Raw genomic sequence first — 24999 nt, forward strand, 5'->3', positions numbered from 1 at the left:
TCCTCAAACTATTGAGTACATATGAAATTATGTCACATATGAAATGATACCTAATATCTATGTGTTTACTCCGATCGGACGTAGTTTTATTATTAGCTATGAACATAGCTGCCTGGTTATCATTATTAGTACGGGAGGTGGTACAAACATTTCTTTACTGAGCTCAAACATTAAACTCTTTATACACAATACTTCTTCGGTGGCGTGGGCGCCATTGCCTGGTATTCAGCTTCTGCGGAAGACAGTACAGTGCAATGATGTTTCTTACTGGACCAAGACACCGCAGAACCCAAAGAATGACCACATAGCCACTAAATGATTTTCTGTCAATGCAATCTACTGCCCAGTCTGCATCAGAGAAAATACTTCTAGCTTCTTTCGAGTTTTTCTATATGTCAAACAAAGATGTTTTATATGTTTAAGATACTTAAATAAGTGTTTGACACTTCGCCAATGGTTTTCAGTAGGTCTTTCATTAAACTGGTTCATATGAGTTGAACTATAAGCAATGGCAGGGCGAGTACCACAGGCAAGGTACAGTAAACTGCCTATGGCCTGCCTGTATGGAATTTTGTTTGGTGTTTCTTTAGTTTCCTTCCTCTCATCTTCGGTTAACTTATAGTGTTTAACACTTCTAACGTTTTATGTCTAAGGGAGGTCTACGTCTACTGGAGTTGATGATCCTCTGAGTAAGGTTGCTTCAAAGGTTTTCAATACTTCTTCAACATAGGATGATTGGTCTAAGGTTAAGGATCCATCAGTATACCTTTTCACTTTCATCAATAAAATTTCACCTGCTTCTCCAAGATCTTTTGTTTAACCTTAATTTTAAATATTTCTATGACTTCTGGCCTGGATTTCCAACAATAAGCATATCATCAACATATATGCCAAGAAGGTAAAGTGTTTTATTTGAATGATAGTAAGTGCATAGATCACTTTTAGAGCGTGTTAATCTATAGTCTTTTAAAAAGGTGTTGAGACATGCATTCCACTCTCTTCCAGATTGTTTCAATTCATATAGGCTTCTTTTAAGGTGGCAGACAAGATGTTCTTTGCCTGGCACTATGGCTCCTTCAAGCTGTTTCATGTAAATGTCTTCTTTTAATGTACCATTCAGGTAAGCAGCCATTTGATGAATATCCATTTCACATTCCACAGTTAGTGCCAATAAGATCTGATAGATTTTAATTTGATCACAGGAGAGAATGTTTCTTGAAAGTCAATTCCAGGGACTTGTATGTAACCTTTAGCTACCAGTCTAGCTTTAAATTTATCACAATCTCCTGTCTAAGTTTTCTTTTTCCGAAATATCCATCTAGAACTGATAAGCTTGACATTAGGTGGTTTGGTAACAAGTTCCCACGTTTGGGCACTACGTAAGTTTTTAATTTCTTCATCTATGGCTCTTTGCCTCTCTATGGCCTCTTCCAATGTTACCGGGTCTCTTTGGAATTGCTTTGCATTTGCGGAACATGCTTCATTTACCTTGTAAAATACATAATCTTGCAAGAGTGCAGGGGTTTTAATAGCTAAAGTTTTTTCAAAAAAAGAATTATCTAACCAGTTACAGTTATGTTCACGCTTTTTAAAAGCCATATTCTTGTTTATGTTAAAAGTTTCCTCTTTTTTATCGCTTAAGGTCCATCTAATTTATTGTAGTTTTATTCATATTGGCGATCGAAATGGGCTGCAGGTGGCGTAGAGCAGAACTCTTTTCCTATGGCAACACTTCACATGCTTTCCCCATTAGCGTGTGGAAAGTCATAGAGGAAGGAAGTACGTTAGTTTCTCTCTTGATTTTCATATAGATTAAAATCTTTTAACTTGAAAAACTATATGGAACTGAAAACTACATTAAACATAGTTCTAAAGAAAAGTATCACGGAAATTTTAAAAAATATTTTTATTAAGTAAAAAGGAAAAATATTAGGAAAAGGGAAAATATCGTAGTACATTCCTATATAACTGAAAAGAGGAGGAGAGGGAAGGGAGAAGGGCTAAAGGCATGAAACCGGTCTCTCCCCAGATGGCGTATTCGAGTGTTGCGATCGCGAATAGGTGAAAACTTTACTGTTTGTGTTTTCACTGGTGAGAAACTTTTGCGTTGTAGTATAATGGAATGAGAGTTTTTTCTCAGAAATGTCATCTGACTAAATACAGTATTGTTGATACTAAGTGACACACAAAATTTTTGAAGTATGTAATAAAATAGTTTTTTTAAATAACAGGTATCTAAACGTTTGCATTCATGTTCATATTGGTTTTAATTAACCTTGACTACTGGATTATATTACTTGATTTGCTACTAATTATGGTCCCGCAGTGGACTGATCGTTAAGACACGGTTCCCAGAAGATCACCGAAGTCAAGCATCACTGGCTGCGGTCAGTGTGCGGATGGGAGACCACTTGGATCAGTCTGCGTAGGGACCGAGGGTGTGCGGTATGGATCCTCGTTAAACTGTTCTACCGTAAAAAGCTCGACTTCCCGTGCAGGTCTTCGGGCTACCGAGGCGGGGAGGGGTATCCCCTCTGCAGAGGATCAAAATTGTGATGGCTTGTCTTTGGATCATCTTCAGGGATGTTCCCCAGACCGTCGCCAATTGCCCATTGTTGCAAATTAATTTCTTTCTTTTAAGAAGTAAAAAATAAATACAGATAAAAGTAATTAACATTTTTTTATTTATGTATTGGTTTTCTTATTTAGTTTGTTAAATGGAGAGGCAAATTACAGAAGCTGCAGTAAGATAAAAGAAAAAGGGTAGCAGGAATACAAGAAAAACTTTGATAACTTCAGATGATTCGGTAATTACATAGACCAAAAATCATTTTTTATAATTTTATGGAGTTAATCCTTTTCTGCCCCCCTCACAATGCAATGACTTACGTTCCCGTAAAAAAATTAAGTTCTTCAACACTGTGGCTAACCACTTTGATCAGTCTGCGATAGAACCAAGGGTACGCGGTATAATTTTTTTTCCGGAACTGTTCTAATGTAAAGTGCTGGACTTCTCGCTCAGGTTGTTGGGCTACAAAGCGGGAGAGCCATCATATTCAGGGTTGTTTTCTGTTCGTCTCCGATAGCATTTTGTGACGCATAGTGCAACATCGACTGTTGTAAGACAGAGGAAATCGTAAATTTTGCAATGCATGATGGGAAATCTCATAAGTTTCACTTCAACTGAAACACTTAAGTCGAAAATGATAAATTGGTCTATTTGTTGTAGTTTATTTACGTCGCACTAGAGCTGCACAATGGGCTATTGCAGTGCTGATTGTGTTTCGGAAAAAATCCGTATTTTTCGCTAACCCTGATCCGGAAGTTTCCGGACATCGAATGTTCAGACGTTTAGAAAAATCATTGATCACAAAAGTTTCCGGAAATCAAATTTTCAAAGGTGGAACTTAAAAACACAGTTTATTTTATTTGTTTGTAAGGGAGAGCCTGATACTTTATAAGCTTATATTCAAGAATAATATTCATTTTTTATCAATAAATAGTTATAATAAACTCAAGAAAAAAAGACATATTTGTAAATTTCAATTCCTCCTCCAGGTCATCATAGATATGTGTAAAATTTTAAATATATTTTAAGTAAACTAAGAAATATTGAGAAAAAAGAAAAAACCTTGTTTAAATTTTTTCTAATTTTTCGATTTAAATTTTTTTGTCACTTAAGAAATTTTCCGGAATTTTGACTTGGGCTCATAATCACCCCTGCTAATAGCGACTGTCTGGGAAACCGCCCTCAGGATGATCCGAAGACGTGCCATCACAATTATGATCCTCTGCGGAGGGGATGGCACCCCAGCTTCGGTAGCCCGACGACCTGCACGCGAAGTCGAGCACTTTACGGTAGAGCAGTTTAACGAGGACCCATACCGCACACCCTCGGTCCCTACGCAGACTAATCCAAGTGACCGCACACTGAACGAAGGCATTGATGCTTGACTTCAGTGAATGTGTGAATTCTGAGATGCAAACGGGACTTCATTAGTGAAATACTCGCAAAAAATCTCCCAATCATTTTCATCCTTGGACAAGCATAGGCGGTTTTCTACAATGCAGTATGAATGCTCTCTTAAGAAAGAATAAGCTGATATTCTGTAGTAACTTTTTCTACTTTTTATAAAAACTGTCCCAAGATTCTGGACATGAGGTGTGTTGAAATAGGCAACCGATAACGTGAGCAGATATGCACTTATTGGAGAGGAGGACCGCAGAGCTACCCTCTTCTTCCATAATTTTGTCAAGCACAGAAAGAATGCCATGCGATAGAGAAATTGGCTATCAGCCAATTTCCCGATGAAAAGTAGAGTTCCACAGGAATCAGTTCTATCCCTTTTCCTCTTCATGATATACTTGTCCGACCTACATCTTAATCTCAATGGCGACGGATTGAACCTTTTCTTCGGGTACGATATCTATCTCATTGTAGTCTCAGAATCCAGTTACGAAGTGCAGCGCAAAATGCAATTCTCTCTCCACCAAATTCAGAAATGGTGTAATGATTGGAACCTTGAAATTGTTCCATAAAAAAGTGCTACCGTCAACTTCCCTGGAAGACATCCGTCTTCAGATTATTTTAGCTTCAACATCTTTCATAAACCCAATCCTTTGGTCCAAAACCTTCGAATAATCGGCCTACATTTCTGAGCAACATAACCTTTCCCTATCACTTCAAAATGCTAAACAAAAAATACTTAATAAACTCTCTGTGTTCCATTGCATCTCTAACACACGTTGGGTTGCAAAATCAGATCACCTGCTCAGAAAAGTCAACTCTTGCATCAGGAGTGTGTCCTGCAGTGGACTGATCATTAAGACTCGGTTCCCAGCAGATCACCGAAGTCAAGCATCAGTGGCTGCGGTCAGTGTGCGGGTGGGTGACCCACTTGGATCAGTCTGCGTAGGGACCCAGGGTGTGCAGTATTGGTCCTCGTTAAACTGTGCTACCGTAAAGTGCTCTACTTCGTGCGCAGGTCGTTGGGGTACCGAAGCGGGGGTTCCATCCCCTCTGCAGAGGATCAAAATTGCGATGGCATGTCTTCGGAACATCCTCAGGGATGTTTCCCAGACCGTCGCCAATAGCCCATTGTGCAGCTCTAGGGCGACGTAAATGAACTACAACAATATCAGGAGTGTCCTTGACGTTGGAAGTTACATCTCCAGCCAAACCGATCTCTGAACCTTAGACATTTTATATAATGCCGCACTTCGAGTGGCAGCTGGTCTGCCTAGATGGACACCTCTCCCACTCCTACTTAAAGAAGCGGGAATGAGTTCCCTTGCTTCGCGGCATAAGTGGCTATCGGCAAAATTCTATTTCACATCTCCCTCCAATCACCCTCCAACGCAAACCCCTTCAAAAATTTCAATTTATCTTGACAACTTACCAATCCAAATCAAAAATCTATCTAGCACTATTGAAGACTTTCCTATTAAATTGTATTATTCTGGTAACAGATGGATCCAAACAATCAGACAAAATTGGCGATGGAATTTATTCCTCCAAAGGGTACACAATCTCAGGTCGTTTTCCTTCTCATACTCTTATCTTTAGATCTGAAGGATTGACCATACTTTTAGCCCTCAAACATTGCGCTACAAGCAACGACCACTATATTTGTCTAACGGACAGGCGTTCGATCCTTCTGTCTCGCAAAGAAGGCAACCGGAAATCTCCATGAATCTCCCTTCTTCTTCTTGACCTAATTGCCAAAACAAGTCAGGCAGTGATATCTCTCTCTTTTATTTGGGTTCCAGCTCATACAGGAATTAAAAAAAAAAAAACGAACACGCAGACCAGCTAGCAAAACAAGCACTAAATCAAAACTTCATAAGTCGTCTTTCATCCCTTCTAGACCTCTGCCAAGCCTTCCTTAATGAACTGCTGAATGGAAGGGTTGCAAATACTTCCTTTCCCTCTCTCCTTGATGGATCTCAAGATTACCGTCCACTAATCAGCTCCCGAAATCTCAGAACTAAAAATCTCTTCCAACAAATGTTGTCTTACACAATTGTACATTGATACAAAACCAAAACTGCCTTAGTGCGGATATATCGACACAAACGATCACTACCTCCTGGAATGTCCCTCTTTCCAGGACGCTCGGAAGGAACTTTACCAGTCTTTATCGCTTCTGAATCCAGCATATACCGATATCGTGAACTTGTCTTTCAATCTTCGGAAGTCCCGCAGTGGACTAATCGTTAAGACACGGTTCTCACCAGATCATCGAAGTCAAGGATCACTGGCTGCAATCAGTGTGCTGTGGGTTACCACTTGGATCAGTCTGTTTAGAGACCGAGGGTAACCTTGAGGGTCCTCGTTAAACTGTTCTACCATAAAGTGCTCGACATCGCATGCAAGTCGTCGGGCTACCACAGCAGGGGAGCCATCTCCGTTGCTGAGGATCAAAATTGTGATGGTACGTCTTCAGATCATCCTCAGGGATGCTCCCCAGACCATCGCTAATAGCCAATTGTGCAGCTCTAGGACGACGTAAATGAACTACAACTTAATCTACGGAGCAAAATCAAATCCCTCCACAAATTCTTCCAATCCATAAACCGCTTCTGACTTTTTGCTGCAACCTCCAGCTATCAATCAATCCTCAACCCTAAACTATATTATCAGAATTAGAGAGCTATAAGCTAAAGCATATAGCTCCTCACTCCCTTCTTAAATCAATCAATCAATCATTATTTGTTGAAAAATTCCATTATGAGAGAAAACTCTAAGCCTGGGTATCCATAATCTTACAAATGTAAAGTGAATTACCATCGTAGTAATGGAAACAATATAGAAAGCGCTTCAAAAGGTTATTTCCACCCAGATCTAATTCATATATTATCTGCTTTGTGCAGAAAGAAAAATAGATGTGAATGATAAAATATCTTCTTGCTGACAGTAAATAAAATTCATATTTTGTGTGCATTTTTTTTAATATCTTTAAAAAAGGTAGTGTTTTCTGTACGATTTATATAATCAATACACTATTCATTAAGTGTGTGTCATCTCTTTCTGGCAAAAGGAAACATTATAAAGGCAAAATAATTCTACGTTGGCAGTAACATTCTATGTTGTTATACAAACAGCAAATACTATCTCTGCAATGTGTGTCACAGTTGCAGTGATGATCTGACGATAAAATATTTGCACATATGGATCTTTAATGTTTGTGTGTTCATAAGTTTCCCAAGTGCAGTTCATAATTATACTTCTTTATTGTGAAACATTTTACTAAAAAGTGTGCAAAAAGAAGTAGTTTCATTTAATTTTTTTGAGTTCATAATATGAAAATAATTTATGCAGTACAATATTAAACAGTTGCAGATAATTAAGATGCCTGTCACTTTCATAGAACACATATGATTTGATGTTTATACGCAAGAAATTTAAATTGTGATTTTCCTGTTCATACTGAGAAAATATTTTCTTTTAAGGCAAAATAATAGAATTAAACTTTCTTGACCCTCTCATATTTCTTTAAAGTTTGTAAAAGTAAAAAACAAATTTTTTTTTTTTTTGATTTTCTTCATTTATAATGGACTATATTTCCGTAGTGTCTGTGTGAATAAATTACTATTGAAATTAAATTAGATAATTTCATTTTCAAAACAAATATCATTGTTTGTTCATGTTTATTTTTATAATTCGTCTTCCCAATAACAAGTAACATTAATTTTACACTGTCTTAAACTGCATTCATTCACAGTGTATTGAATCTTATGCATGAAGTTGTACATTATTTCTGCAGTTTTTTTGTGATAAAAAAAACAAAAAGTGAAATAATTTGGTTTGGTTTGTTCAATAATTATTATATTATTAAAGTTGTTTGTGAAAAATAGAAAATATTAACATATCAATATAATTTTAATTAATGTTTTCACATAGGCATCTATTAATAAACCATATGCCTGCTGTACGGTTTCTACACTATTATATTTTACTTCGTTAAAAATTCAGTCTATGTAAGTGACTTGATACAGAATGCTTTTTTTGTATCATGTTAGTAAGGGCCTAATTTTATTCAGTATAAGTATCATCCTAAGTAAACCTTATTGTTATTCTAAAAAGAATTTTTCAGGAAAAAGATCGTCTAAACACAAAATTCTTACTGATGAAAAATCTTATTCTTGTAGTTAAATGAAATAAAGGTTTTTTGCAAAAGGGTAGTCTGAAAAAACACAGTCGTGCTCATACTGGGGAAAACCTCCTTGTGGTATATGTAATAAGAGTTTTTCAGAAAAAAGTAATATGACTAGACACAGTCATGCTCATGCTGGGGAAAAACTTAATTCTTGTAGTATATGTAATAAGAGTTTTTCAAGAAGAAGTGCGCTGACTATACACCGTCTTGTTCATACTGGTGAAAAACCTCATTCTTGTGGTATATGTAATAAGAGTTTTTCAAGAAGAAGTACACTGATTAAACACAGTCTTGTTCATACTGGTGAAAAACCTTATTCTTGTAGTATATGTAATAAGAGTTTTTCAAGAAGATGTGACCTGACTAGACACAGTCTTGTTCATAGTGGTGAAAAACCTTATTCTTGTAGTGTCTGTAATAAGAATTTTTCAGAAAGAAGTATACTGACTAAACACTGTCTTGTTCATACTGGTGAAAAACCTTATTCTTGTAGTGTATGTAATAAGAGTTTTACAGAAAGAAGTACACTGACTAAACACAGCGTTGTTCATACTGGTGAAAAGCCTTATTCTTGTATTATATGTAATAAAAGTTTTTCTCTAAAAGGTAATCTGAAAAAACACAGTCATGTTCATACTGGTGAGAAGCCTTATTCTTGCAGTACATGTTATAAGAGTTTTTCTCAAAGTGATCATCTGAATATGCACAGTCTTGTTCATACTGGTGACAAGCCTTATTCTTGTAGCATATGTGACAAAAAATTTTCACGAAAAAGTCATCTCACTGCTCACAGTCGTGTTCATACTGGGGAGAAGCCTTATTCTTGTAGTATATGTGATAAGAGTTTTTCTCAAAGTCAGCATCTAAATCAACACAGTCTTGTTCATACTGGTGAGAAGCCTTATTCTTGTAGTATATGTAATAAAAATTTTTCACTAAAAAGTTCTCTCACTATACACAGTCGTGTTCATACTGGTGAGAAACCTTATTCTTGTAGTATCTGTAATAAAAAATTTTCTCAAGGTGAGCATCTGTATAAACACAGTCGTATTCATACTGGTGAGAAGCCTTATTCTTGTAGTATATGTGATAAAAGTTTTTCACTAAAAAGTAATCTGAATAAACACAGTCGTATTCATGCTGAGAAGAAGCCTTATTCTTTTAGTACTGTCAACCCTACTTAAAGGAATACCAATGTTTCCAGCCAACTCTATTCTATTAAGCAGGTTATTCGATTAAAAGGGTAGTGCATTATTTAATCTTAAATCTTATGTTTTAACAAAATTTTACTTCTAAATGATATTTAATACATAGTATAATGTTTTGATTAAGTAATTATAATTAAAACTATCAATATTAGTATTATTAAATACGAATCTCATTTAAAGTAATAATAAAATAAATTAATGCTGATGAAAAATATAATATATGTACCATAACATTATTTTATTTTATTTAAAAAAAATCTGTAATGGAAGTCTGTTTTGATACACGTTTAATTGAACATTTCTCTACTTTTTTCCCCAAGTTGTACAGTACATTATAGTCCCCTCCATTACATTTGAAATGCTGTGCTCATTATTGAACCAACTCGGGAGTTATTCACTGAAGTAAGCAATTATTATTCTACTTTAAAGGGAACCCTGTATAGTGTGAAAGCAGGTTTTTTTAAACTACATCTTATTAAAACAAATAACGCAAGGGGACTAGAAGTTTTGATCATAAAATAAATAAATCACTCTATACCTTCCGGCTGTGCTAGTGAATAGTGTCAAAAACCACTCTGTTTACTCTAATGTAAAACTGCTGGTAACATTTGATTAATGCCTTAACCATTAACACCTGTTTAGAGCAGCAAATGAATAGGAAGTGCCATTGAAGTGATTACCGAATGTATCGTCTTAACTGAAAAACTAAAATTCCATTCTTTCTATCTGGTGAAACTTTTCGTACAAATATATTAAAAATTTTCATTTCAGTACCTGTTCTATATACAATTAAGCGAGGACTAGAAGCAACAAATAACCATTTAAGCGGGGAAATGTAACATTAGTCTCATATAAAATGATTTGTTTCCATTTAATTTTATTCGTATAAGCAGGTTATGTGATTAAGTGGACACGACTGTATATGTAAATACAGTTTTTCACTAAAATGTCTGATAAAACCAGGGCTAAAGAGAATACAAGGGCTAGTTCACTCCGCTCTTAGAGCTGAAGCTACGATTTCCCTCCTCATGACGTCACTGTGTCCACAGATCTCGGAGATCGCAAGCAAAGATATGATAACTTTGCATCTTTCTCTTTGTAAAAATAAGTTAGACTTTTTCTGGTTATTAGCCTTCAAACTTTACGTAATTAACACATTATTTCCGTTCATAAACATAGTTCAAAAAAAACTTTCTTGGTTATTATATTAAAAAAATACCATTTTAAACTTATTAAAATGTTTTGCTAGTTGGTGAAAATGACACGATAAATACTTTATTTTAAAAAGTTCAGTTTTAACTTCAACTATTAAGAAAAATGAAGGCATATATCGACACTTTTTTTATCTACATATTCTTTTATAAAGATAAGTTAAATTTAGAATCCCTGATTTTAAAATATGTCGTTAATAGCAATTTGTTGATACTTAATCATTAGGAAACATCAACCTTAAACGCTAATTACTGAAACAAAATAATAATTTAGGTTCATAATGACATTAGAAATTTTACAATTGTTTATAGACATTTAAATTTACGATGATATAATTTATAGATATTTAAATTGAAGAGAATATAATTTTTTTAAAAAATCATAAATATTTAGAATAACTACACTAAAAAATATGTTATGAAATTAGGAGAATTTCAACTATATATTTTATTTATACTTTTTACTTACATTTTAATTTTCTTTGACTTTATCTATTTTTTAATTCTTTTCACCTGCCTTTCTTTATGAAGTAACGAGGCGGTTTCTATTTAGATAATGAATTTTTATAAAAGTTCTTTACGACAGAATAAACGTATTGCTGTTTTATATTAACTGTGTCATTTCGGAATCCATTCTTTACATAGTTGTTCATTTACTTTAGGGAACACGCGAAAAATTATACTTTTTCCTTTTGTTTTTATATCAGAATTTTTGCAAGTTGCAATCGCGCTAACTGGCATTTCGATAAAAGTTTTAAATTCTTGTAAATTCACTGCAAAAACTGAGGAAAGTCATTGTAGAAAATAACAAATGTCTTAGAATATCTCGCAAAAATGAAATGATCCAATATTAGTTAGAGCTAGTAAGGCCAAACGCTCCGTTCTTGAGGTAAAAGTGCGAGCTTTGCGCCAAAGTGACGTCAATAGAGTGACGTCGGAGGATCGGCGCGGCGCGAGATACTTCAAAGGAGTGAACCAGCCCTTCTATTCTCTTTAGCCCTGGATAAAACAGAGTCGTGTTCATACTGTTGAGAAGCCTTATTCTTGTAGTATATGTGAGTTTTTCAGAAAGAGTGTTTCTGAATAAACATTGCTATGTTTAAATTGGGGAGAAACGTTATTCTTGTTGTATATTTAATAAAAGTTTTTCACTAAAAGGTAGTTTGAGAAAACAGTCGTGTCCATACTGGTGAGAATCCTTATTCTTGTATTATATTTTATAAGAGTTTTTCACGAAAGTTTTCTCTGACAAAACAGAATTGTGCTCCAACTGGTGAGAAACCTTATTCTTGTAGTATATGTAACAAGAGTTTTTCATTAAGAGGTAGTTTGACTCAGCATAATCGTCTTCATATTAGTGTGAAACCTTGCTCGTGTAGTATATCGAATAAAGCTTTTTCAAGAAAGAATTATCTAACTAGTCACAGTCATGTTATTGCTATTTAAAAGCCATATTCTTGTTTATGTTAAAAGTTTTCTTTTTTTTCACTTAAGGTCCATCTAATTTATTGTAGTTTTATTCATACTTGTGAAAAACTTCATTTTTGTAACATATTTTTAAAAAAAAAAAACAGTATTTAAGTTTTCAAAAGCTGACTTTACTGTTTGTGTTTTCACTGGTAAGAAACCTTTTTGTTGTAGTATAATGGAATGAGAGTTTTTTCTCAGAAATGTCATCTGACTAAATACAATATTGTTGATACTAGTGACACACAATATTTTTGAAGTATGTGATAAAATAGTTTTTTAAATAATAGGGATCTAAATGTTTGCATTCATGTTCATATTGGTTTTAATTTACCTTGATTACTGGATTATATTACTTTTTTTACTATCAGTTATGTTTGACTAAAGTATAAATTGTTATTTATTTTCTTAGCATTAGAATCCTGAGTTCAAGTTAATATGATTTTTTAAATGAAAAAAAAAAGACTTCTAGTCACTTTTAGTTAGAATTATTTGTAACATCTTTTATTTAATAAATCTTTTCTAACGCTTGTTGTAGAGTTATTTTTATAAAAGTAGCTCTTGTAATTGTATTACTGAATGCTTATTTTTCTTTGAAAAGAAAAAAATACTAGTGGTTAAAAACCCAAATTAATATTTAAAATTACTTTTGGTATTAATATTTGTAATGAAAATTTAACTAATTGAGAAAAAAGTTACTTTATCAGGTTGTTCGGAAAGAAATTTTGTTTTTCAGACAGATGATTTAATTGTATTTTTTTTCGAACACATCTTCAAACTTAAGCCGCATTATCATTATATGTTTTGAGAGTGCATATAGCAAGGCTTGTGTGTGAAAAAGTTCAATTTATTCTACACAGTAGTATTTGGTTTAAGCCCTTTTAAATATGGAGAGCAATAAGCAGCATTTTTGTCATATTTTACTATAGAAAAAGTAAAAATACTGTTCATGCTAGAAAGAAATTAACCAATGTGTATGGAGAAAATGTGTTGTACTGTACGCCAGTGCCATAACCAGTGCTGGAATACTCATTAGGCCAGACTAGACTAGACATGGCCTGGGGCCCCCTTGAAATGGATTTTTTGAAAATAAATTTTAAGAAATTAAGGAAAACAGTGATTTTTTTCAAAAAAAATCATTTCCAAATATATATATGTTATGATTATTTATTAGTTCTAATTTAACAAAAGAAAGTAAAATTTAATTTATTATTTATTTTAATTATTCTTTCTTAAATGAAAAGATATATAAATACTTTTATATTTGAATAAATAAAAAATATATGAGAAAAAAAATTTATTCTAAGGGCCCCAAAAATCTGAATGGCCTAGGGCCCCGCGTTCGCTTGATCCGGCACTGGCCAGAACTGGTTTGCAAAATTTCGATCCGGCACTTTTGATGTCGAAGATGTACCACGTTCTGGAAGATCGGTTGAAGCTGATAAAGACATTGGTTGATGCAAATCGGCGAATAACAACACGTGAGATTGGCGAGAGGTTATATTTATCGAATACAACTGTTTATGACCACTTGAAAGGCCTGGGTTGAAGCTCGATATATGGGTTCTCAAGGAGAGAAATTGGTGTCATCGCGTTGACTACTGTGATTCGCTTACCAAACGTCACGAAAATGATCCATTTTTGTAGCGCATCATTACTGGGGATGAGAAATGGGTTGTCTATAACAATGTCAAACACCAGAAATCATGGAGCAAAAAAGATGAACCGGTTCAAAGCATTTTGAAAGCCAATATCATTTTTAAAAAAAAGGTGATGCTGTCAATTCGTGTTTTTTTTTTTTTTTTTTAACTTTTACCAGATAACACGACAGTTAATTCGGAAGTCTATTGTCGTCAGCTGGACAAACTGAATTTGAATCAACAGAAAAGGTATAGTGTTCCACCAAGTTAATGCAAGACCTCGTACAAGTTTGGTCGCCAACCAAAAGCTTTTACAGCTTGAATGGGATACACTGCCACATCCACCATTTTCTCCAGATATGGAGCCCGCGGATTGTTATTTATTCCGGTCACTGCAAAATTTTTTGGACTGTAAAACCTTTACTTCAAATGAAGAGGTCAAAAATCACCTGGATCAGTTTTTTGCCAGCCAAGATCAAAAATTTTGTGAGCGTGGAATCATGCTACTACCAGAAAGATGGCAAAAGGTGTCGAATCAGTATGGGCCATTTATAATTTAATAAAATGTTTATTCATTATACTAAAATTGTTTTTCATTTTCCCAAAATAAAACGAAATTTCTTTCCGAACAACCCAAATAAGAGTTTTCAATTTTTGCAGATTAGCAAGTAGTTATTAAATATGATTTTTAAGTAAATTTGTTTGGATACATAAAATAACTTGTATATAACTTAATAACTTGTAAAATAACTTAGGCTACCGGTATACATATTTCTCACGAGAAAGATCAATAATATTCAACCAATTTTAAAATCTATTGAGCACTGACCTACTGATTCGAAGTCTCTCATAATATGATTATATCTAAGTTTGACTAACTTCAAAATGTCTGTTAAATGCAATTTTACTCGAAACCAAAAATACAGTTTCAAAAATAAAATAAATTTAATCAAAGATTTAGTAGTATTGAATAGTCTTAAGATAAATAAGAGTTATTCATAGAGTTTAAATGTTATAACTAGGGCTGGGCGATATAAGAAATTTTATATCGTGATGCGTCGTCAGTTTTGCATCGCGATATAGTATTTTTGAAATTCATTTACTTGTAAGTCGCAGAAAGTCAGATTTCTACTAAAACTTCATACTCAGATTGATTTAACTCAATTTATGAATTTGATGTATAAGTTTTGCTTAAGAAAGATAGTAATGTTATATTTTCTAAAAATGATCGCGCAAATAACGTAATAAGATTTCCTAGTTTAGAAATAAATAATTAAAAAATAAATAAGATTGAAATTTATCAATATATTTACCTAACAATATAGAAAGAAAATTTAAAAAATAAGTTCGTTAAAAATTATTTGTATGCTTAAAAAATAAAAACATTCACATTTAAAAATAAAAAAGAAAGTTTTGTTCCAAAAAGAAATATTTACCTAATTAATTAAGAAACACTTCTTTATATATTCTTTTCAATAATAGATTACGTTCAGAACAAGGTAACGACGGCGATCACAAAGTCAGTCCCACTGAAAATAATCTACAAGAAACGATATCAAGTCGCGACAAAGTAAACTAAGAGGTGCGGAAACGAACTCGCGAGATCACGATATATGTTCTCAAAACTGATTCTGATTCTACTGCTCATAAATTAAGGCCGTTTCGATATAACGATATGAACATCGTCTTCCCCAGCGCGAGTTGGCATCGGAAAGTAAGAGATCCTTGCGTGTCTTGTATCGTTATATCGTTCGTCTTCCTTACTCGACGGCTTAAATCAGATTTCTGATGCATCGCCTGGAACGAAAGTTGCTGTATCGACCTGCCGATACAGACGTTGAATCGATATGTCGCTATATAGCCCAGTCCTATTTGTAACGTAGCATTGAGAATTTACATTAAAGAAATCCCGTGTAGGTGGTGACTGATGCACGTTGAAATTCTGTTGGGTTGCAAAGTCCTCCACGTTCCCATAAATCAATACCTCTGGTGGTATTGGATTGGAGATCGATCGTTCTCTGATACTTATGCAACTTAATAGAGAATGAACGTTCACTAATCTAGCGTGGGTTAAAAAAATATGAATTCTTACACAAACAAAAAGTTTTATCTAGCGGGCGATTTCAAAAAGAGGTCATGATGACCATTTTTTAAAAATTAATATAGATTATGGTTGATCGACAGAACGCACCTTATCTGTAGCACAGGAGTATAGAAAATTTAAAAATTTCTCAAAACCAGTATATTATAGAAAAGAAACAAAACTGCATTTTGTTTTACTAATTTTTTTCATTTATTCTTTTTTTTATTTTTATATTTATTTTCATGTTGTTGCTTTTTTTTCATAGTTATTTTCAATTTAATATCTAAAAAATAAAGTGGTCTAAGGTGTGCTTATTACTTGTAAAAGCCAGAAGCCCTAATAGCAGCCCAGCTTGGAGGAATCAATTATAATGAGGAAGTATATTTTTACTAAATTAAGTTCCAGCTTTTCTGTTCAATTTATATTCATTTGAAAATAAAGTTCTTTGAATCAAGTTAAAAGGATAATTTAGAATTTATTTTTCAAAAAAACTACTCTTCTTGAAGTTTATTTACGCTGTAAGAGGGACAGGTTAACTTAGTCTGCAAAAATAGATATATGAGATGCACAAGATAAATTTAAACAAACTGATAAGCTTATACTCATGTATAAGAGTATCTACAGCTTCAGGTGCAAAACTAATTTCGAATTTAAACTCCTCACACACCCCAATTAGACAAGTTTTTGTACAAGTGCAACGAAATTCCCCTGTTTAATCAAGCAATGGAGGGAAGATAAGGAGCAGGTGTTGCACAGTGTGCAAAATTGAAGAAACGGACCACCCTGAATATCTTTTGATCTGATCGGATCTTCACAATCTCAGAGTCAATCTTAATGGCTAAAATGGGGGACCTCAAGTATGCTAATTAATTAATTAATGCAGATGATCTTTTAAGTTACGAAATCAGGCACAAATACGTACTTTCTCTGAATAAACGTAGGTACCTTTTTTTAGGTGGGGAGGGGCTATTTCAGATTTCTGACACCCAAAATAGGAGATAGCCACAATCTGGGAAATACAGTCCCAATAGTTTGGTCAGGAGAGCGATCCAAACGTTGGACCCTTTAATGTTAATTTTTTCTTTTTTGTGTGTGTGTGTGTGTATTTCGCTATATCTGGAGAATTTCTTAAGCAAAATTAAAAATTTTTGCACCCGATTATAAAATTCGTTTATTGAAAGATTATTTAATGCAAAAAGTAACTTTTAGTTAATATTTATTATTTTATATAACAATGGTCGAAAAAATTTTGAATTGTTAGATATACAACTTTTATGAAATTTTACTCAAAATAAAACAAAAATATGAGCAAAATCGGTCTTAATAGTTCCTAAAAAATTTGATTTCAAAAATATGATTTTTTTTTAAACTCAATTTCTCAAAAACTATTCAACTAATTTTGCTTAAATTTTGTATTTTGCCATTGAAAATTGCATTCTTTAACCATTATTAATGATTAAACCATTATTAAATTAAATAGTAAATCTTTACAGAAAGTTACTTTTTGCATGGAATTTATCCTTAGATAAACAAATTTTATAATTGAGTTCAAAATTTTTTCAGTTTGCTTAAAAAGTTCTCGAGATATGGCAAACTACGCAAAAAGAAAAATTAATATTAAAATGTCCTATCTTTGGACCGCTTGAACTGGTCAAACAGTGTGATCTCTCTCCTTTATATGGGTTCAAGCTGATTTAGGAATAAAGAAAAACAAACACGCAGACCAACTTGCAAAACAAGCACTAAACCAAAACATCATAAGCCTTCTTTCATCACCTCCAGACCTCAGTCAAGCCTTCCTTAATGAACTACTCAATAAAGAACTCTGTGTATGGAAAGGTGGCAAATACTTGATGGATCTCAAGATTACAGTCCACCAATCAGCTCCCGAAATCTCAGAACTAAATCTCTTCCAACAAATGCTATCTTACACAATTGTTCATTGATACAAAACCACAACTGCCGTTCTGCGAACTTATCGACACAGACGATCACATCCCCCTGGAATGTCCCTCTTTCCAGGACGCTCGGAAAGAACTTTATCATTTCTGAATCCAGCATATACCGATATCGTAAACTTGTCTTTTAATCCTCGGAAGTCCCGCAGTGGACTGATTGTTAAGACACGGTTCCCACCAGATCTCCGAAGTCAAGGATCACTGGCTGTGGTCAGTGTGCAGGTGGGTGACCACTTGGATCAGTCTGCTTAGGGACCGAGAGTGTGCGGTATTGGTCCTCGTTAAATTGTTCTACCGTAAAGTGCTCGACTTCGCGTGCAAGTCGTCGGGCTACCTCACAAGGAGAGCCATCCCCTTTGCAGAGGATCAAAATTGTGATGGTATGTCTTCGGATCATCCTCAGGGATGCTCCCCAGACTGTTGCCAATAGCCCATTCTGCAGTTCTAGTGCGACGTAAATGAACAACAACATAATCCTCAGAACAAATTCAAATTCCTCCACAAGTTTTTCCAATCCACAAACCGCTTCTCACTTTTTGTTGCAACTTCCAGCTGCAACCTCACCCCTTAACTATATTATCGGAAATAGAGAGCTATAAGCTAAAGCATTGAGCTTGTCACTCCCTTCTTCAATCAATCAATCAATTTTATTTGTTGAAAAAACTCTAAGCTTGAATTTATAAGCCTGGGTATCCATAATCTTACAAATGTAAAGTGAATTACCATCGTAGTAATGGAAACAATATAGAAAGCGCTTCAAAAGGTTATTTTCACGCAGATATAATTCATATATTATCTTCTTTATGCAGAGAAAAATAGATGTGAATGATAAAATATCTTCTTGCTGATAGTAAATAAAATTCATATTTTGCGTGCATTTTTTTTTTAAAAAGATAGTATTTTCTGTACGATTTATATCATCAATAAACTATTCATTAAGTGTGTGTCATTTCTTTCTGGCAAAAGACAACAATATTAAAGGCAATCTCATTCTATGTTCCCAGTAACATTCCATGTTGCGATACTTGCAGCAAATACTGCAATGATGTTCTGACGGGAAAATATTTACACGTATGGAAATTTAATGTTTGTAGTTTGTGTGTTCATAAGTTTCCAGGTGTAGTTCATAATTATACTTCATTGTGAAACATTTTACTTCGCAAAGAGAAAAAGTGTGCAAAAAGAAGTAGTTTCATTTAATTGTTTTGAGTTCATAATATGAGAATAATTTATGCAGTGCAATATTAAACAGTTGCAGATGATTAAGATGTCTGTCACTTTCATAAAACACATATGATTTGATGTTTATACACAAGAAATTTAAATTGTGATTTTCCTGTTCATACTGAGAAAATATTTTCTGTATTCTGTTAAGGCAATTTAATAGAATTAAACTTTCTTGACCCTCTCATATTTTAAGTTTGTGAAAGTGAAAAACAAAATTTTTTTTGTTGCTTTTCTTCATTTATAATGAACTATATTTCGGTAGTGTCTGTGTGAATAAATTACTATTGAAATTAAATTAGATAATTTCATGTTCAAAACAAATATCATTGTTTGTTCATGTTCATTTTTATAATATGTCTTCCCAATAACAAGTAACATTAATTTTACACTGTCTTAAACTGCATTCATTCACAGTGTATTGAATCTTATGCATGAAGTTGTACATTATTTCTGCAGTTTTCTTGTGATAAAAAACATAAAGGGAAATAATTTGGTTTGGTATGTTCAACAATTATTATATTATTAAAGTTGTTTGTGAAAAATGGAAAATATTAATATATCAATATAATTTAAATTAATGTTTTCACATAGGCATCTATTAATAAATCATATACCTGCTGTACGATTTCTACACTATAATATTTTACTTTTAAAAATTCGGTCTATGTAAGTGACTTGATACAGAATGCTTTTTTTTGTATCATGTTAGTAAGGGCCTAATTTTATTCAGTATAAGTATCATCCTGTAAGTAAACCTTATTGTTATTCTAAAAAGAATTTTTCAGGAAAAAGATTGTCTAAACACAAAATTCTTACTGGTGAAAAATCTTATTCTTGTAGTTAAATAAAATAAGGGTTTTTTGCAAAAAGGTAGTCTGAAAAAACACAGTCGTGCTCATACTGGGGAAAAACCTCCTTCTTGTGGTATATGTAATAAGAGTTTTTCAGAAAAAAAGTAATATGACTAGACACAGTCATGCTCATGCTGGGGAAAAACTTAATTCTTGTAGTATATGTAATAAGAGTTTTTCAAGAAGAAGTGCGCTGACTATACACCGTCTTATTCATACTGGTGAAAAACCTCATTCTTGTGGTATATGTAATAAGAGTTTTTCAAGAAGAAATGCGCTGACTATACACAGTCTTGTTCATACTGGTGAAGAACCTTTTTCTTGTAGTATATGTAGTAAGAGTTTTTCAGAAAGACGTGCATTGATTAAACACAGTCTTGTTCATACTAGTGAAAAACCTTATTCTTGTAGTATATGTAATAAGAGTTTTTCAAGAAGAAGTGCGCTGATTATACACAGTCTTGTTCATACTGGTGAAAAACCTTATTCTTGTAGTATATGTAATAAGAGTTTTTCAAGAAGAAGTGCGCTGACTATACACAGTCTTGTTCATACTGGTGAAAAACCTTATTCTTGTAGTATATGTAATAAAAGTTTTTCTCTAAAAAGTAATCTGAAAAAACACAGTCATGTTCATACTGATGAGAAGCCTTATTCTTGCAGTATATGTAACAAAAAATTTTCACGAGAAAGTCATCTCACTGCTCACAGTCGTGTTCATACTGGGGAGAAGCCTTATTCTTGTAGTATATGTGATAGGAGTTTTTCTCAAAGTGATCATCTGAATATGCACAGTCTTGTTCATACTGGTGACAAGCCTTATTCTTGTAGTATATGTAACAAAAAATTTTCACGAAAAAGTCATCTCACTGCTCACTGTCGTGTTCATACTGGGGAGAAGCCTTATTCTTGTAGTATATGTGATAAAAGTTTTTCTCAAAGTCAGCATCTAAATCAACACAGTCGTATTCATACTGGTGAGAAGCCTTATTCTTGTAGTATATGTAATAAAAATTTTTCACTAAAAAGTTCTCTCACTATACACAGTCGTATTCATACTGGTGAGAAGCCTTATTCTTGTAGTATATGTGATAAAAGTTTTTCACTAAAAAGTTATCTGAATAAACACAGTCATATTCATGCTGGGGAGAAGCCTTATTCTTTTAGTACTGTCAACCCTACTTAAAGGAATACCATTGGTTCCAGCCAACTCTATTCTATTAAGCAGGTTATTCGATTAAAAGGGTAGTGCATTATTTAATCTTAAATCTTATGTTTTAACAAAATTTTACTTCTAAATGATATTTAATACATAGTATAATGTTTTGATTAAATAATTATAATTAAAACTATCAATATTAGTATTATTAAATACGAATCTCATTTAAAGTAATAATAAAATAAATTAATGCTGATGAAAAATATAATATATGTACCATAACATTATTTTATTTTATTTAAAAAAAATCTGAAATGGAAAACTGTTTTGATACACGTTTAATTGAACATTTCTCTACTTTTTTCCCCAAGTTGTACAGTACATTATTGTCCCCTCCATTACATTTGAAATGCTGTGCCTATCATTGAACGAACTCAAGAATTATTCACTGAAGTAAGCAATTATTATTCTACTTTAAAGGGAACCCTGTATAGTGTGAAAGCTGGTTTTTTGAAACTACATGTTATGAAAACAAATAACGCAAGGGGACTAGAAGTTTTGACCATAAAATAAATAAATCACTCTATACCTTCCGGCTGTGCTAGTGAATAGTGTCAAAAACCACTCTGTTTACTCTAATGTACAACTGCCTGTAACATTTGATTAATGCTTAAACCATTAACACCTGTTTAGAGCAGCAAATAAATAGGAAGTGCCATTGAAGTGATTACCGAATGTATCTTCTTAACTGAAATTCCATTCTTTCTATCTGGTGAAACTTTTCGTACAAATATATTGAAAATTTTCATTACTGTACCTCTTCTATATACAATTACGCGAGGACTAGAAGCAACAAATAACCATTTAAGCGGGGAAATGTAACATTAGTTTCTTATAAAATGATTTGGTTCCATTTAATTTTATTCGTATAAGCGGGTTATGTGATTAAGTGGGGGCGACTGTATATGTAATTACAATTTTTCACTAACATGTCTGATAAAACACAGCCTTGTTCATACTGGTGAGAATCCTTATTCTTGTAGTATATGTGAGTTTTTCAGAAAGAGTGTTTCTGAATAAACATTACCATGTTCATATTGCAGAGAGACCTTATTCTTGTTGTATATTTAATAAAAGTTTTTCACTAAAAGGTAGTTTGAGAAAACAGTCGTGTCCATACTGGTGAGAAGCCTTATTCTTGAATTATATTTTATAAGAGTTTTTCACGAAAATTTTCTCTGACAAAACAGAATTGTGTTCCTACTGGCGAGAAACCTTATTCTTGTAGTATATGTAACAGGAGTTTTTCATTAAGAGGTAGTTTGACTCAGCATAGCCGTCTTCATATTGGTGTGAAACCTTGCTCGTGTAGTATATCTAGTAAAGCTTTTTCAAGAAAGAATTATCTAAGTAGTCACAGTCATGTTATTGCTATTTAAAAGCCATATTCTTGTTTATGTTCAAAGTTTTTTTCTTTTTTTTCACTTAAGGTCCATCTAATTTATTGTAGTTTTATTCATACTTGTGAAAAACTTCCTTTTTGTAACATATTTTTAAAAAAAAACAGAGTATTTAAGTTTTCAAAAGCTGACTTTACTGTTTGTGTTTTCACTGGTAAGAAACCTTTTTGTTGTAGTATAATGGAATGAGAGTTTTTTCTCTGAAATGTCATCTGCCTAAATACAATATTGTTGATACTAGTGACACACAATATTTTTGAAGTGTGTGATAAAATAGTTTTTAAATAATAGGGATCAAAATGTTTGCATTCATGTTCATATTGGTTTTAATTTACCTTGATTACTGGATTATATTACTTTTTTTACTATCAGTTATGTTTCGCTAAAATATAAATTGTTATTTATTTTCTTAGCATTAGAATCCTGAGTTCAAGTTAATATGATTTTTTAAATGAAAAAAAAAAGACTTCTAGTCACTTTTAGTTAGAATTATTTGTAACATCTTTTATTTAATAAATCTTTTCTAACGCTTGTTGTAGAGTTATTTTTATAAAAGTAGCTCTTGTAATTATATTACTGAATGCTTATTTTTCTTTAAAAAAAAAAAAGACATGTGGTAAAAAACCCAAATTAATATTTATAATTACTTTTGGTATTAATATTTGTAATGAAAATGTAACTAATTGAGAAAAAAGTTACTTTATCAGGTTGTTCGGAAAGAAATTTTGTTTTTCCGACAGACGATTTAATTGTATTTTTTTCGAACACATCTTCAAACTTAAGCCGCATTATCATTATATGTTTTGAGAGCGTACATAGCCAGGCTTGTGTGTGAAAAAGTTCAATTTATTCTACACAGTAGTATTTGGTTTAAGCCCTTTTAAATATGGAGAGCAATAAGCAGCATTTTTGTCATATTTTACTGTAGAAAAAGTAAAAATACTGTTCATGCTAGAAAGAAATTAACCAATGTGTATGGAGAAAATGTGTTGTGCTGTACGCCAGTGCCATAACCAGTGCTGGAATACTCATTAGGCCAGACTAGACTAGACATGGCCTGGGGCCCCCTTGAAATGGATTTTTTGAAAATAAATTTTAAGAAAAACAGTGATTTTTAAAAAAAAAAATCAATTTCAAATATATATGTTATGATTATTTATTAGTTCTAATTTAACAAAAGAAAGTAAAATTTAATTTATTTTAATTTTAATTATGCTTTCTTAAATGAAAAGATATATAAATACTTTTATATTTGAATAAATAAAAAATATATGAGAAAAAAAATTTATTCTAAGGGCCCCAAAAATCTGAATGGCCTAGGGCCCCGCGTTCGCTTGATCCGGCACTGGCCAGAACTGGTTTGCAAAATTTCGATCCGGCACTTTTGATGTCGAAGATGTACCACGTTCTGGAAGATCGGTTGAAGCTGATAAAGGCATTGGTTGATGCAAATCGGCGAATAACAACACGTGAGATTGGCGAGAGGTTATATTTATCGAATACAACTGTTTATGACCACTTGAAAAGCCTGGGTTGAAGCTCGATTTATGGGTTCTCAAGGAGAGAAATTGATGTCATCGCGTTGACAACTATGATTCGTTTCTCAAACGTCACGAAAATGATCCATTTTTGTTGCGCATCATTACTGGGGATGAAAAATGGGTTGAAGAAAGATAAACCGGCTCAAAGCATTGTGAAAGCCAATATCATTTTTTTTAAAAAAAAAAGGTGATGCTGTCAATTCGTGTTTTTTTTTTTTTTTAACTTTTACCAGATAACACGACAGTTAATTCGGAAGTCTATTGTCGTCAGCTGGACAAACTGAATTTGAATCAACAGAAAAGGTATAGTGTTCCACCAAGTTAATGCAAGACCTCGTACAAGTTTGGTCGCTCACCAAAAGCTTTTACAGCTTGAATGGGATACACTGCCACATCCACCATTTTCTCCAGATATGGGGCCCGCGGATTGTTATTTGTTCCGGTCACTGCAAAATTTTTTGGACTGTAAAACCTTTACTTCAAATGAAGAGGTCAAAAATCACCTGGATCAGTTTTTTGCCAGGCAAGATCAAAAATTTTGTGAGCGTGGAATCATGCTATTACCAGAAAGATGGCAAAAGGTGTCGAATCAGTATGGGCCATTTATAATTTAATAAAATGTTTATTCATTATACTAAAATTGTTTTTCATTTTCCCAAAATAAAACGAAATTTCTTTCCGAACAACCCAAATAAGAGTTTTCAATTTTTGCAGATTAGCAAGTAGTTATTAAATATGATTTTTAAGTCAATTTGTTTGGGTACATAAAATAACTTGTATATAACTTAATAACTTGTAAAATAACTTAGGCTACCGGTATTCATATTTCTCACGAGAAAGATCAATAATATTCAACCAATTTTAAAATCTATTGAGCACTGACCTACTGATTCGAAGTCTCTCATAATATGATTACATCTAAGTTTGACTAACTTCAAAATGTCTGTTAAATGCAATTTTACTCGAAACCAAAAATACAGTTTCAAAAATAAAATTAATTTAATCAAAGATTTAGTAGTATTGAATAGTCTTAAG

At 33.0% G+C, this 24999-nt stretch overlaps 2 protein-coding genes across 2 annotated transcripts; both read left to right on the plus strand.

Annotated features, from left to right (window-relative positions):
- The first annotated feature begins 6704 nt into the window (after window positions 1-6704).
- LOC147804318 (uncharacterized) lies at window positions 6705-12576 on the plus strand. The gene has a single exon (XM_087152310.1). It carries the CDS (start codon window positions 8267-8269, stop codon window positions 9341-9343), a length of 1077 nt encoding a protein of 358 aa, XP_087008436.1. The 5' UTR covers window positions 6705-8266; the 3' UTR covers window positions 9344-12576.
- Window positions 12577-18363: 5787 nt separating this feature from the next.
- On the plus strand, window positions 18364-22954 carry LOC147804319 (uncharacterized). The gene has a single exon (XM_087152311.1). The coding sequence runs from the start codon at window positions 19914-19916 to the stop codon at window positions 20988-20990; it is 1077 nt and encodes a 358-aa protein (XP_087008437.1). The 5' UTR covers window positions 18364-19913; the 3' UTR covers window positions 20991-22954.
- The last annotated feature ends 2045 nt before the right edge of the window (window positions 22955-24999 follow it).

Source organism: Parasteatoda tepidariorum, chromosome 9, assembly GCF_982258835.1.
Source record: "Parasteatoda tepidariorum strain Cologne lab strain chromosome 9, Ptep-v5.0, whole genome shotgun sequence".
Lineage (NCBI taxonomy): Eukaryota > Metazoa > Arthropoda > Arachnida > Araneae > Theridiidae > Parasteatoda > Parasteatoda tepidariorum.

Excerpts from the sequence above, each read along its gene's own strand:
- LOC147804318 (XM_087152310.1), top strand. The coding sequence starts at position 8,267 with ATGACTAGACACAGTCATGCTCATGCTGGGGAAAAACTTAATTCTTGT.
- LOC147804319 (XM_087152311.1), top strand. The coding sequence starts at position 19,914 with ATGACTAGACACAGTCATGCTCATGCTGGGGAAAAACTTAATTCTTGT.